General features: G+C 44.6%; 1 protein-coding gene across 1 annotated transcript in view; it reads left to right on the top strand.

The window, feature by feature from the left end:
* Positions 1-5,417: 5,417 nt before the first annotated feature.
* Positions 5,418-13,077, top strand: part of PLA2R1 (phospholipase A2 receptor 1) — a 125,115-nt gene continuing 117,455 nt past the window's right edge. Inside the window, exon 1 of the mRNA XM_042948930.1 lies at positions 5,418-5,558. Coding sequence (XP_042804864.1) covers positions 5,450-5,558 — 109 coding nt within the window. The 5' untranslated portion in view covers positions 5,418-5,449. The remainder of the gene's footprint in view (positions 5,559-13,077) is intronic.

Genomic DNA, 13,077 nt, shown 5'->3' with positions numbered 1-13,077 from the left:
GTGTCTTCTAGCTTCAACCACTAGAAGCACTCTCCCCAGGGTCATAACTTACCTCCTTATACATAAATCAGGTGGACTTTTCTGTCCTTGCATCCTCTGACCTATCCAGAGCACATGAAGCTGTTGATGGTTCTCTCAGTGAAATACTCCTCCCCAGCTTCTAGACACCTAAGTCCTTCTCAGTCTGCTTCTGTAGCTGACCCTTAAATTAAATGTTCTTGTTCCCTGTGATTCTTTTCTGGCATCTCCACTTCTATCCCAATCTCCAACAATCGTATCTATGCCCATGGCTTTAATTATCAACCACAGATAACCTCTAAATCTATGTTCCCATCCTATTCCTGACTTTAATACACATATTTGCAACTGCCCCCTGGACATTTCCACATGGGTTTCCCATAAGCCTCTCAACATATTGCAAACTGAAATCCTATTCCTTCCCTAAATTGGTTTCTCACTGGATTGAGCCAGCAGATTGGTCATGCCAGAATTGGGACTTCATTCTTGATAATTCCTCTTTCTCCCCAGTACACCTGGTCTTGATGATTCTTCCTCTTAAATATCTTGCAACATGTGTTCACTTCTCTCAATCTTCTACTATCTCCTTTCTAGTCCAGACAAGAGCCATCTCTTTATCCAGACTCCTGCAGCAGCCTCCTCATCCTTATAAAGCACACTCATGTCCAATCCATTCTCCATTCTATAGCAGGGATGTTCTCTCTAAAATATAACACATGAATCTGGTCACAGTGAAACCCCTTAATAGCTTCCTGTTGGCTTTAGCATAAAGGTTTTTAACATGACTTTGGACCTAGCCTCAGCTTTCCTATTTAGCCCCAATGATTCCAGAACCTCCCATCTCCATACCCAATCCCTCTGCTCCACAATTTTCTCAAGTACTTTATGTCCACTCTTACCTCTATTCCTTCTGTCTAGAATACTTGTCCATTCCCTTTTAGCTCAGCTAAATATCTCTCACTAACCCCCTATTTCCATTCCCATCTCCAGACAATCACTAATCTGCTTTTTGCCACCACAGATCAGTTTGCATTTTCCAGAATTTTATAAATCCAATGATGGATGTCCTTATAAGAAGTCCATACAAAGACACAGAGACATACACAGGAAAGAAGGCAATGGGACAATGGATGTAGACTTTACACTCATGCGGCTATAAGCCAAGTATGCCAAGGGTTGTCAGCAACCACCAGAGGCTAGGAAAGAGGCCTGGAAGCAATGCTCCTTCATACCCAAGAAACAACCAACCTTGCCAATACCTTGATTTTAGACTTCGAGCCTAAAAAACTGGGAGAGAATAATGCCTGCTGTTTTAAGCCATCTAATTGTGGCAATTTGTTATGGTAGCTCTAGGAAACTAAGTAGTTATGCATTTTTTAAGACTGCCAAACTATTTTCCAAAGTGATTGCACCATTTTACAGTCCTATCAGCAGTGTGTAAGAGTTCCAGTTTCTCATTATCCTTGCTGACACTTAGTATGGTCAGCCTTTTTAACTTTCACCACTCTAACAGGTATAGTAGTACCGCATTGTGGTATATATTTTCATTTCCCTAATGTCTAATGGTCTTGAAAATCATTTCATATATTTATTTACTGTCTGTATATCTTCTTGGGTGCAGTGTCTGTTTAAAGCTTTTGCCTATTTGTTATTTAAGTTGTTTGTTCCCTTGTTATTGAGGGTGACGGCTCTCTATATGTTCTAGATACAAGTTCTTTATAAGATATATGATTTGCCGTGTTCAAAAAATATTTTTTAATTTTGACTTTCACTGTAACGCAAACATTAAGTGAGTTTTAAATCCCTGAATCTTCTCCCATGTTTTCATTCAACACAATTCAAGTTCTAATATTTTTCTTGAGTTTCAAATGACTCCAAAAGCTATATTCCTTTCAATCTCATTCCTACTTCCCTTCATTCATTCACTCATTCGGTGAAAACTTTTTGAGAACTTACTAAATGCCAGGACATGTGCTGCCCTGCAGATTCACAGAGAAGGAAAATATAGTCAACCCCCCAAGGAACTCACATTCAAGTGAGAGATATAATCAAATAGCTAATTCTTTCTTTTTAAAAAAATTTTTTAAAGTTTGTTTATTTTTGAGAGAGAGGAGACAGAGTGTGGGTGGGGGAGGGCCAGAGAGAGAGGGAGACACAGAATCCGAAGCAGGCTCCAGGCTCCGAGCTGTCAGCACAGAGTCCAACATGGGGCTCAAACCCACGAACCGGGAGATCATGACTTGAGCTGAAGTCAGATGCTTAACTGACTGAGCCACCCAGCACCCCTCAAGTAACTAATTCTAATTCTAAATGATAAATTGAGCAATGGGAAGATGTACAAAGGCCTGCAGGCACAGAGCTCCAGCCACCCCATTCCTAGCTGGGGTCAGGACACAGGATTTTATATCATTACAACAGGATTGACTCTCCCACAAACAAACATTCTCAGGATGCCAGACTCTGTGCTAAGCACTGTACATACTTAGCTCATTAAATACAGCAACACTATGAGGCAAACATGACCATCTGCATTGTACACAGAAGAAAACTGAAGCTAAAGAAGGCTAAGTAACCTGCTGGTAAGTGGCAGAGCACCTTTTAACCATTACATTACCCTGTCTCATAGATCTAAACCACACACAAGACTTGACTATGGGAAAGAATACTTTTCTCAAGGCTAAAAAGCTCTTTGCCACAGATTTCCACCTCAAAGCCACAATACTTCAGGAAGAGATGAAAAACTAGCTCTTTTCTGAGTCTTCTAATTGTTGAATAGGAAATGTGGTGTTGGTAGGCCAGGAAGCTGTCATCACCATTCTTCATTACACTAATTGCCCTTAGATGAAATATGGCTTATTTCCTCTCTGTATCCTGCTCCCTCCCATTCATAGCTCTGCTACTTTGGAATATTGTCTGTGTTGGGTCAGGGAAGGCTTTCTCCTTTTTTCATCACACAGAGGGTATAACTGAAGTCCATGGCGGGTCACTCTCTCACCTGGATCCCACAGCCAGTGGGGGGTAGCCCAATGTCCCAGTGACTGACCTCATTTGCCACAGTGCCCCGGGAGCTGCCCTTTGCCCCACCCAGGCCCACCTACTCACTGTTGCTAATGCAAGCATTTCTCACTCAAACCTTTGTATGTTCTCTCATTACTTCTTTCAGTCCTGGCACAGCCTCTTGCGCCATATCAAACCCTGTACAATCGCTCTAGCTCCTCCTGGTCTCTCTTCCGTTTAATCTCCCTGCACTGCCCTTCACCAAAGATTGACATCGGTGTTGCACTTTGATACCTGATTATGCATGTGGATTGCACTTGACTGCTGCAGGAGATGCCAGCCCACTCAGGCCTGAATCATCTACTTTGGAGATATTCCCATAGCACACAATGTAGTCCTGAGGCCACAGAAGAAATACTTCATGATAAAAGTCTCTATAGTCAGTATGTTGAAAGCATCCCTCTTCTGCATGTTTTCAGGCAGAGATGCTAACTTTTACATATAATGATATGCTATTGACTCAGTACACACATTGGAACCTCTCACATTCTCTCAGCCTCACCTCACCCCAACTGCCTCTGCAGCAGCCAGCCCTGCCCAGGCTTCCTCCAGGTTCCTTGTGGGGCAATCTGACAGCGCCTCACCTCTAGCCATGCCATGCACCTGCTGCTGCCCACCCCTGGGCCTCTTAGATGCCTCAGCATAGGACTGTGCTTAAAGCTCACCACTGCCAAGCAATTGTGCAGGGGAATTAATAACCCCAGAATCACCACAACCAGAGGGAGCCTACAGATAAATGCTTTCTTCTTTTCCCCAGGACAAACAGATTGGAGACCTTCTGAGGTTCCTGCAGGACTGAACACATGTTGCTACTGCAGTTCCCTATTTCACTCTGGTCTTTAATCCCATTTCCTGCCAGGGATCTCATCCCAGGTTCTGCTTTCTGGGGAACCAGGCTAAAACAGTTTATTAGTCTAGTTGTGCCACAAGAACAAAACGTCATAGACTGGGTGGTTTAAACAAGAGATACTTATTTCTCACAGTTCTGGAGGCTAGAAAGTCCAAGATCAAGGTCCAAAATTTCAATTTTTGATGAGGATTCTCTTCCTGGCTTGCACATGGTTACATTCTTGCTGTGTCCTCAAGTGGCCTTTCCTACGTCACTACAGGTGGAGAGATGGCTCCCTCTTCTTCTAAGACCACTGATCCTATCTAGGACCCCACCCTTAAGACCTCATTAAACTTAATTAACTCTTAAAAGCCCTATCTTCAAATACAATCACATTGAGATTTGGGGCTTCAACATATGAACTGGGGGAGGGGGATACAATTCAGTCTATAGCAGACACCGTTACTCAAAAATATTGGTTTGGTCTTTGTCAATAGACAGCTGAGAAAGGACCTCCAAGATCCCACCACCTTCCTTTTTTTTTTTTTTTTTTTTTTTTTAAGCTCCCTCCCACCCTCCCTTCCCTTCTTATTTTTTAATGAGGAAGGTCAAGGTCCTATTTAGGAACCATCTTATGTTAGCTTGTTCTCACGGATATTAAATGTTTCTAGTGTTCTGCTGGTTATTTGAAAGACTACAGTTAGGAGAACTACATTCTAGGCTTTTCCTACTTACTAATTTAGCTAGATTAAGGGGTGACCTAGAGCAAATAATTTTGCCTTTCCCGACGGTTTTTCTCAGCTATAAAGTGGGATAACCCAGCTATTTTGCTGGGCTAGGGGATCCAAGGAGAAGGAAAGTGGGGGGTGGCATTTTAAAAAGGAAAGGAGCTCAACAATGGAAGAACCTTGAGGTACTTGGAGGGAAGAGCCGGGCGCACCCCAGAGACCTCCAATGGTTAACATTCCAGAGGAGAGGAGGTCCAGCGTGCTCCCAAAGCGCCTGGGTTCACAGCACAGCTCGATTTATTCTAAGCTGCTAGCTGCCAAACCCGTGGTGTTTACCAGAATCCGGGTGGTTTGCAAACCCAGATGTCAGACTTCCTGTCCCAGGGATTCTCAACTGCTCACCCCCAACTCCTATTCGGCCTCCCCCAGGAAAGAGAGAGGCTGCTGGAAGCAGGAGGAGCGTGCACGGGGTAGCCTCACCCCTCCTCTCTCCCCACCCCAAAGGCAGGAATTTCTGGGATGGGCAGATGGTCCACCTCCTCTTCCTCCTCCTTGCCCTAGCCCGAGTGGGTAGGGCGGGGAAAACCTCTGCAACTTCCCTGTCTCCGGCCCAGAGCCCCGACCTCCCGCATACGGTCGCGGCAGGGTCGACGGAGTGGGTCGCCGGGACGCAGGGGCAGCGAGGCCCCCGGAGGGGTGGAGCACTTGGGGGGTGGGGGTTGCGGTCCCGCCCCCAGCGCCGCATCCCCGCGCTCCCGCTGTGGAGCTGGCCGCCGCGACCGTCACCCCGGGCGCCCGGCGAGTCCAGTGGTTAGGGATGCTGTTGCTGCGGTCGCTGCCGCTGCTGCTTCTGCTGGGGGCGCCACGGAGCTTCACCGAGGGCGCGGCGACGGCACTTAACCCCGACCCGGTCCTCGAGTGGCAGGGTGAGTGTCCCCAGGGCCGGTGGGACCAGATCGGCACATCGGGGGGTGGGGTGGTTAAGGCAGAGGAGGGAGGGGTGAAGCTGGGGGCAGGGAGGCGTGAGCTGCTAAGGAGCTAAGGCGGCCGGATTTACACGGTAGCCGCGTCTCCGTAGTCCCGAGAAAGCCGTGTGGATGGGCCAGTCCTGCGGCCGGACGGGCTTTGCACCCCACTCTCGCCGCCCCACACCCCCCCTCCTCTAGCCCCCGCATCCTCCTGGCGTTAGCGGGCGGCGAGGCAAGGGGCCTGGCCTGGGCTCTCGGCAAAACTTGACTCAGCTCTGTCCCGGGACAGGCCGGGCACAGAGGGGTAGCAGATGTTTCAAAATGTAGTCTCCGAGAGTTGTTTATTTGAAAGGGTCACCTCTCAGATAAATGATGGCAGAAAGATGTCTCATTTCATCTCCTCCCAAAGCAAGCTTTCTGGATGTGTGCCACCACTTGCCCAGTGGCCCTAAGCCAAGGCCTCTACCCCACTGCGTCTGGGGAAAAGAATACTAAAGTCTTTTCTATTAATACCTTGCAGACCAAATGGGGGAGTGGAGCCTCTGTAGCCCCCATGGACCTTGTAAGCTGAGCAAATAACCCTCTTGGCTTCTCAGTTCCTCTCATCAGAGAAATGGGGTCTGTGATATCCAGAGGACCACCAAGGATTAAATGAGATAGCTTGTAAGGCATTTGGTGTGCCAGTGAGCCAGAGTTCCTTCAAAGTCACCACCCCACCCCCCACCGCCCCGCCAGCACAAGTGCACACTGGATCAATTCACCAAACATTTATTCAGCACCTAATATACATACGACTCATAAAAGATGTGTAAAGAGTCATGAGGAGAGGTTGTCCTGCAGGGAGGCCTACTCTGGAGAATAACTGCATGGGTGCTTCTGAGGCAGAGGGAAGCTAGTGTCCAAAAGTGGAAGCCCCTGTGTGAAAGGAGGCAGGCAGGGCGATAAATAAACCAGGAGAAGCCTCCAGACAGCCTCCATCCTCTCTGCCTTTGGCAGTAAATTTGGAAAGGAGATAAAACAAGGTGTGGTCAATGCCTGTGTTTTTTGTTTTTTGTTTTTTTCTTTCTCAACATACTTTGCATACGTTTTTGAGATAATCTCACCTGGACTGTATTCTCTTGTACTCCCACAAGGCTTTATCTGGGACAGATTGAGTAATTCTTATTCTAAAATGGCCAAAGATCAGAGACCTCTTAACCCTCTTGGGAAGTTCAAAAGAAATGGTCCTGTGGATGTATATCTGACCCCAGGTATGACCCATCTCCACGAAGAGTTTACCATACAGTGCTTATTACTTTATGTTTAAAATGTGCCTAGTGATAGGTATCTAGAACAGGGCAGTAGCCCATAGGACAGAAGCTGGACCCAAGCCACACAGAGAAAATGCACTGGTGATCCTCTGAGCCAGCGTTAGCACTAATGAGCTAATCCCTACTATATGTAGCAGACCCAAATCCTGGCCTGAGATAGTTTCTAATCAGTGCCTTCTTTTTAGTGGTCAAGGGCACTCTGAAGTTAAAACTATCTGCTACCTCCTGGACACTCCAAGTGACAGTTTGCATATCTGAAGGCCTTTGACATAGTTGGCAGAGAGATTCTTCAGATATGAAAACGCTGCTACTGGTGTTCATGGAATGTGGGTCTTGGAGACTGTGTGGCAATGAATGTACCAAACCTTGCACAGGCTCCCCTCCCTGACTTCAATCCCCCACATCAGTGACATTTCAAGTATAATCGGGATCGGTTTGAAATCAAGTGTTTCCTGTTTATACAAAGATGGAAAAACAAAATTTTAGCATTGGAAGGGACCTGAGACATTGTCTACTCCAGCTTTCCATTTTTCAGATGTGGAAGCTTTTTTTTTTAAAAATTTTTTTTTTTAACGTTTATTTATTTTTGAGACAGAGAGAGACAGAGCATGAATGGGGGAGGGTCAGAGAGAGAGGGAGGCACAGAATCTGAAACGGGCTCCAGGCTCTGAGCTGTCAGCACAGAGCCCGACGCGGGGCTCGAACTCACGGACCGTGAGATCATGACCTGAGCCGAAGTCAGACGCTTAACCGACTGAGCCACCCAGGTGCCCCCAGATGTGGAAGCTTTTACACCCTTTTTTAAATCATGTTTTGGAGGTGCCTCGGTTTACTGTTGTGTTCCACACGTGCACCAACCACACTGACTACTTCTAGCTATGATTGGTATCCACAAAGCAGCCAGGAGAAATATGCATGCATTTCAGTTTTATATTCACTAATAAGGGGTATGTAATAATGCAAGGCAGATTGCACATGTAGTACTTTTTCATCTGAGTTGTTTAATATGTATTACTGGTTGATCTGATATGTATTATAAGCATCTCAGCCTTGGGAGGCTATTGTATTGACTTTTCAATCATTTATCAAGAATTTTGTGTTCAAAAATCAGTAGATATAGTGTCATATAATAGTTAAGTTCATGGTCTCTATGCCAAATGGTATGGGTCCAAATCCTGTCTGTACCACTGTCACCTTGGGCAAATTACTTAACCTCTCTGTGCCTCAGTTTCCTCATATATAAAAATGGAGGTAATAATAGTACTCACTTACGTGTTTTCCTTTGGTTTCAATATCACCACAACACCATCATCTCTGGCCAATCCAGACTACTTTGACAGGTTGATAGTCCTTTAACAATTATATACTGCCCTGCACATGGCACTGTACTTGGCATGTCTGTGTTGGCTGTAACACAGGCTTCACTGTGGTTCTAGAATCTGAGCTCTTCTAGTAAGTGCTGTGACTTGGTAACTTCATTCACTCAAGTACCCCCAATACTGGGAGGGCAGGTGGGAGAATGAAGAAGGGAGTAGGCACTCTGGGGAAAGGTGGACATAGTCTCTGTAGAGGTTGCTAAAGGAAATGAATGGGGGCAATAAAAGAATTTTAAAGCTATGTCGAGAGCTGAAAATTATGTGAAATGGCCCCAACCAACCTAATAATAGGAGAGTTTCGTTGGCAGCACTTATCTTCCCAAGGACTGGAGGGGGCCCACAGCTGTGTTAGTCCTTGAGGATGGTCAGGGTAGGCTATTCTGAATGACCGGTGACCAGGGGAAGTGGGGGTGCTGTTGAGCCTGAGGTCAAAGTTCATGACCATGGGGCCTATTTGGAAGAAGGATGGGAACTGGGATAGAGGGGTAGGGTCAACTCTTGAAATCCTGTGCCAACAGGAAGAGGGGTAAGGTGCTGAAGGCTTCACCTGCTCATTCACTATTTGTCAAGCACTGTATGCTTTATCTCCCTTCCTGGTTTGGGTTCACCTGGAAGCAATCCCTGAAGCATGTATTTATCTCAATGTAAGTAGTTTATTTGGGAGGTGATTGTAGAAGACATGATGAAGGAGTGAGGAAGTGAGACAGGGAAGGGAAGAAAACCATTATAGGCAACTGGGGCTCGATTTCACAGGAGCTCTTCTGAGTGACTGTGGAGAATGCAGTGGACCCACTGAGGGGAAGGAAACCGAGGTATTTCTTCTCCACCCTCCACCCCTTACTGATGGAAGGTCCTTCCTGGGGGACTAATCTCCTCGTCTTTGGCCTGCATGGAGCAATGTCAGGGTAGGTGGTGTGGGTAGGGAACCAATGGAATCTGCTACTCACCTCCTGACTGGGGAGATAAAAATATGAGTAGGATATGTCCCCAAGAGGCTGAGAGTCCAGAGACAGATACAGAAACACAAACAATTATAAACCAGTGCAGTAGATGTTAAAATAATAAGGAAGGAGCAAAATTCTAAAGGGATACAGTGAAAGGACTGGCTTGAGGAGCTGCAGACTCACAAGAGGGCATTTATTTTCCTAAAGGATAAGTAGGTAGTTGCCTCGTGGGAAAAAGGAGATAGAGTATTCTGGAGAAAAGTACAGAATGTGTGCAAAGGCAGTAAGCTAAAAGTTCTTTCTTGGGCTTTTTTGGATGGAGGAAAAAGGGCCCACTGAAGGTCACTCAGGCAAGTGTGAGGCTCAGGCCTCTGGCAACTGAGAACTGACCACTGAAATGAAGCAACTACTTTCTCTGTTTCTCTCTCAAGAGCTGCTTGCTGGTCCTGTTTGGTTCTCTTTCTGTGGACTGTTTTCTTCTGCTTCAACCTGCAGGACCTTTCATGTATGGCTCCCACAGCTTTTTTGGAAGAGTTGCCTAATTTTCTAGGAGAGGGATCTGTCCACATTCATCATAGCATGCTGGCCAGTCCCTGTGTTCTGCTCTTGAATTAGAGGCCTTCCCATGGTTAGTAGGATGTGATAGTGGTGTGAGATGCACACAGGGATCTGCCCTTCAAGGGCTGTGGATGGAGCAGATCCCCAGAATAGGGGTGTGGCAAGACAAGAAGCTGTGACATATCTGTATTTGGATGCATGCAAGAGATGAGGAAATGAAGAGTTTGGTTAGAGGCACTCTGCTGAAAGAAAATAAATTCTGGTTGGGTGAGTTGGTTGAGCAAATTCTCTGCTGAGAAGAGCCTCATGAGTCTGGACAAAGAGAATCAGGTCGCACTTTTACGTTTAGGAATGACATGGTCAGTTTGGGACTTGAAGAGGGCAATTCTGGAGGGTAGCAGGGAGACCATCTGAGAGGTTAAAGTGATTGCCCATGAAGGAAGACATTGATGACCTGAGCTAAGTCAGTGGCAGCAAGAATGCTGAGGATGAAAAAGTTTGGATTCAAGAAATACAGGCTAAAAAGGAAGAAAAATAAAATTCATAAGCTTAGCAAAAGACACGAGAGAAATGGAAGAATAGGAGGGGCAGTGGTTATACAATGGGAATAACAAGTTTTGGAGATGGATCCATTCTTGGTATGACCAGGTCCATGGTCTGGTTGTAGGAGCAGTCGCTAAAGTGGAGAACAGGTGAGAGAAGGTTCTTGGAGCAGAGGAAGTTTAGGAACCCAGCATCCATGGCAGTACAGACATATGTGTCTGAAACAAAAGTTTAATTAAAAAAAAATACCATTACCTAATACAACGTGCTGCTACTCATCTACTCAGTTCCATTCCATTTCATTTTGTAATGTGGGTTATGACACACTACGTTGATATCATGACCCATTAATGAGCCATGATCTGTGGAGAAAACACTGGGTCAGAGTGTTGGAGCATCTGTATGGAAATTAAAAGCATTGAGGTGGAGAGGACAATGGGGAGACCACTGGCATCAAAGTCATAGCAAATGCAAGGAAGAGATTCAGGGGGTGCACCCTGGTGTTGAGGAAGGGAAGATGGAGTGCTATGTGAGAGAGACTTCTGAAAGAGGATGATGAGAAGAGCCACCACCTAGAGACAGCAGTGGGGAGACACTGTGACCCTGAGATTTCCCCCATAGCTTTAATTTCTGATACAAAGGTAACAATGGCCCCCTTGACAACTCCTAATAGTATCTTACATTTGGAGAGTGACTACTGTGTGCTATTTTACATACCTTAGCACACTGAACCTTCACCATAGTGAGGTAGGTACTAATACCCTTACTATTACCCTTACTATTACCCAACTATTCTAGGCAAATGTTCTAGGCAATTCCTACACCCCTGGGCAATGAGCCATTCTTCTAATCTGGAGATTTGGAATTTACATAAAAGCCTGATCAGATACTGGTTTAGCTGTCCTTCCCAGCCATCAGTCACTCCAACCCTCTGACTCCGTTTACCCATCTTCACTGTCTTCTCTCAGAATCTTTTCCACTTCATAGTTTTCTCATTCTAGCTTCTCTGACTGGCTGTTTTCCTTACTAGTCTTTGAGAGTCAACATAGACTTCCAGTTTTCCTGGTGCTTTACTTTTTCTCAGTAAGCTTCTAACAACCTGTTGCCATTCTTGGTTTCACAGTAACTGATATCACACAATGCAAGTTCCAAGCCAATGACCAGAACAGTTGAGTTGTGGAGAGCTCAGATATCTCATTTCCCCTTCTTTTATCTAACAATTTGCTTATTTATATCCAGTTTTCTGAAGAAATGATTCCTTTGTTTTGCCTCTTTTAAACTCATCCCTGTGCAATGAATCTTCATATAATCTATCAAAGTAATATAGTTGAGACATTTATAGATGCTTGCCTCCATTTTCTTTTAGTAATTATCCTTGAGGCACCTGGGTGGCTCAGTCAGTTTAAGTGTCCGACTTGACTCTTGATTTTTGCTCAGGTCATGATCTCACAGTTTATGAGTTTGAGCCCTGAGTCAGGCTCTATGCTGACAGAGTGGAGCCTGCTTGGGAGTCTGTCTCTCCCTCTCTTTCTGCCCCTCCCTTGTGTATGCTCTCTATCTCTCTCATTTTCAGAAATAAATAAATAAACATTAAAAAAAAAAGAAGAAGAAATTATCTTTGAAAGCCTTTTAGGAGATGTTCCAATTCAAAGCTAGGAACATAAATTATATTTCTTTAATTATTCAGAGTGAAAGGACATACAGTTCATAAAAGAAACAAAAGAATGAATGCCTTATAAATACTGTATTAAGTCATTTAGGGAAAAATATTTTATAAAGCTGTTCAAGAAAAATGGAGGAATATTATTAAAATTTCTGTAAATTCAGTCTGTGATACAGAGCTAAACAAAACAAACAAGAAGTTTCTGCTTTCGTGTGTGGCTACGTGATTTTTAAATTTATGATACTTTCCAGGCTACCACAGTTCCAAAGAAATATGTTAGCATGCAAAGCGAAATAAGTGAGTCAGAGAAAGACAAATACTGTATGATTTCATTCATATGTAGAATTTAAGGAACAAAACAAATAAGCACAGGGAGAAAGAGAGAGAGAGGCAAGAAACAGATTCTTAATTATAGAGTACAAACTGATGGTTACTAGAGAGGAGGTGGGGGGTGGGTATGGGTGAAGTAGGTGATGAGGATTCAGCAGGGCCCATGTCGTGATGAGCACTGGGTGTTGAATATAAGTATCGAATCACTAAATTGTACACCAGAAACTAATATTACACAGTATGTTAACTAACTGGAATTTAAATGAAAACTTAATTAGGAAAAAAAAAGTAAATGATTCACCTAAAAACATATTCAGCCTCCCAGGTAATAAACTAAACACACACACACACACACACACACACACACACACACACACAAAACAAGAAATATGCTAGTAAAAATGTTTTACTATTTCTGGCTTTTGGCATTCTGTTCTTGAGAACTTCCTTTTAATTATGAAAACATAAAGAGGAAATTCAGAGTGGTTATCTAACTGACAACATTGTCTTATTTGGCACTATCTGTGCTCAACGTCAAGATTTGCTTTGCTTTCCTTAGCATTTAGAAAGTGATCATAGTGACTGCGGTAATCCGTATCAGGATCCTATGAAGCCAGTGCTATTATTACACCCATTGTACAGATGGCACTTTAGCTTCAAGCAGTTCTACCCTAAAAGAAATGCTCTGTAGTTTGCCAAAGTCTTTCCCTCATGGTGTCAGCGTTGTTCAAGTAAGAACAGGGTGGGCTTCAT

Source organism: Panthera leo, chromosome C1, assembly GCF_018350215.1.
Source record: "Panthera leo isolate Ple1 chromosome C1, P.leo_Ple1_pat1.1, whole genome shotgun sequence".
In the NCBI taxonomy this organism is placed as follows: Eukaryota; Metazoa; Chordata; class Mammalia; order Carnivora; family Felidae; genus Panthera; species Panthera leo.
This window is presented reverse-complemented; position numbering and strand designations above follow the sequence as displayed.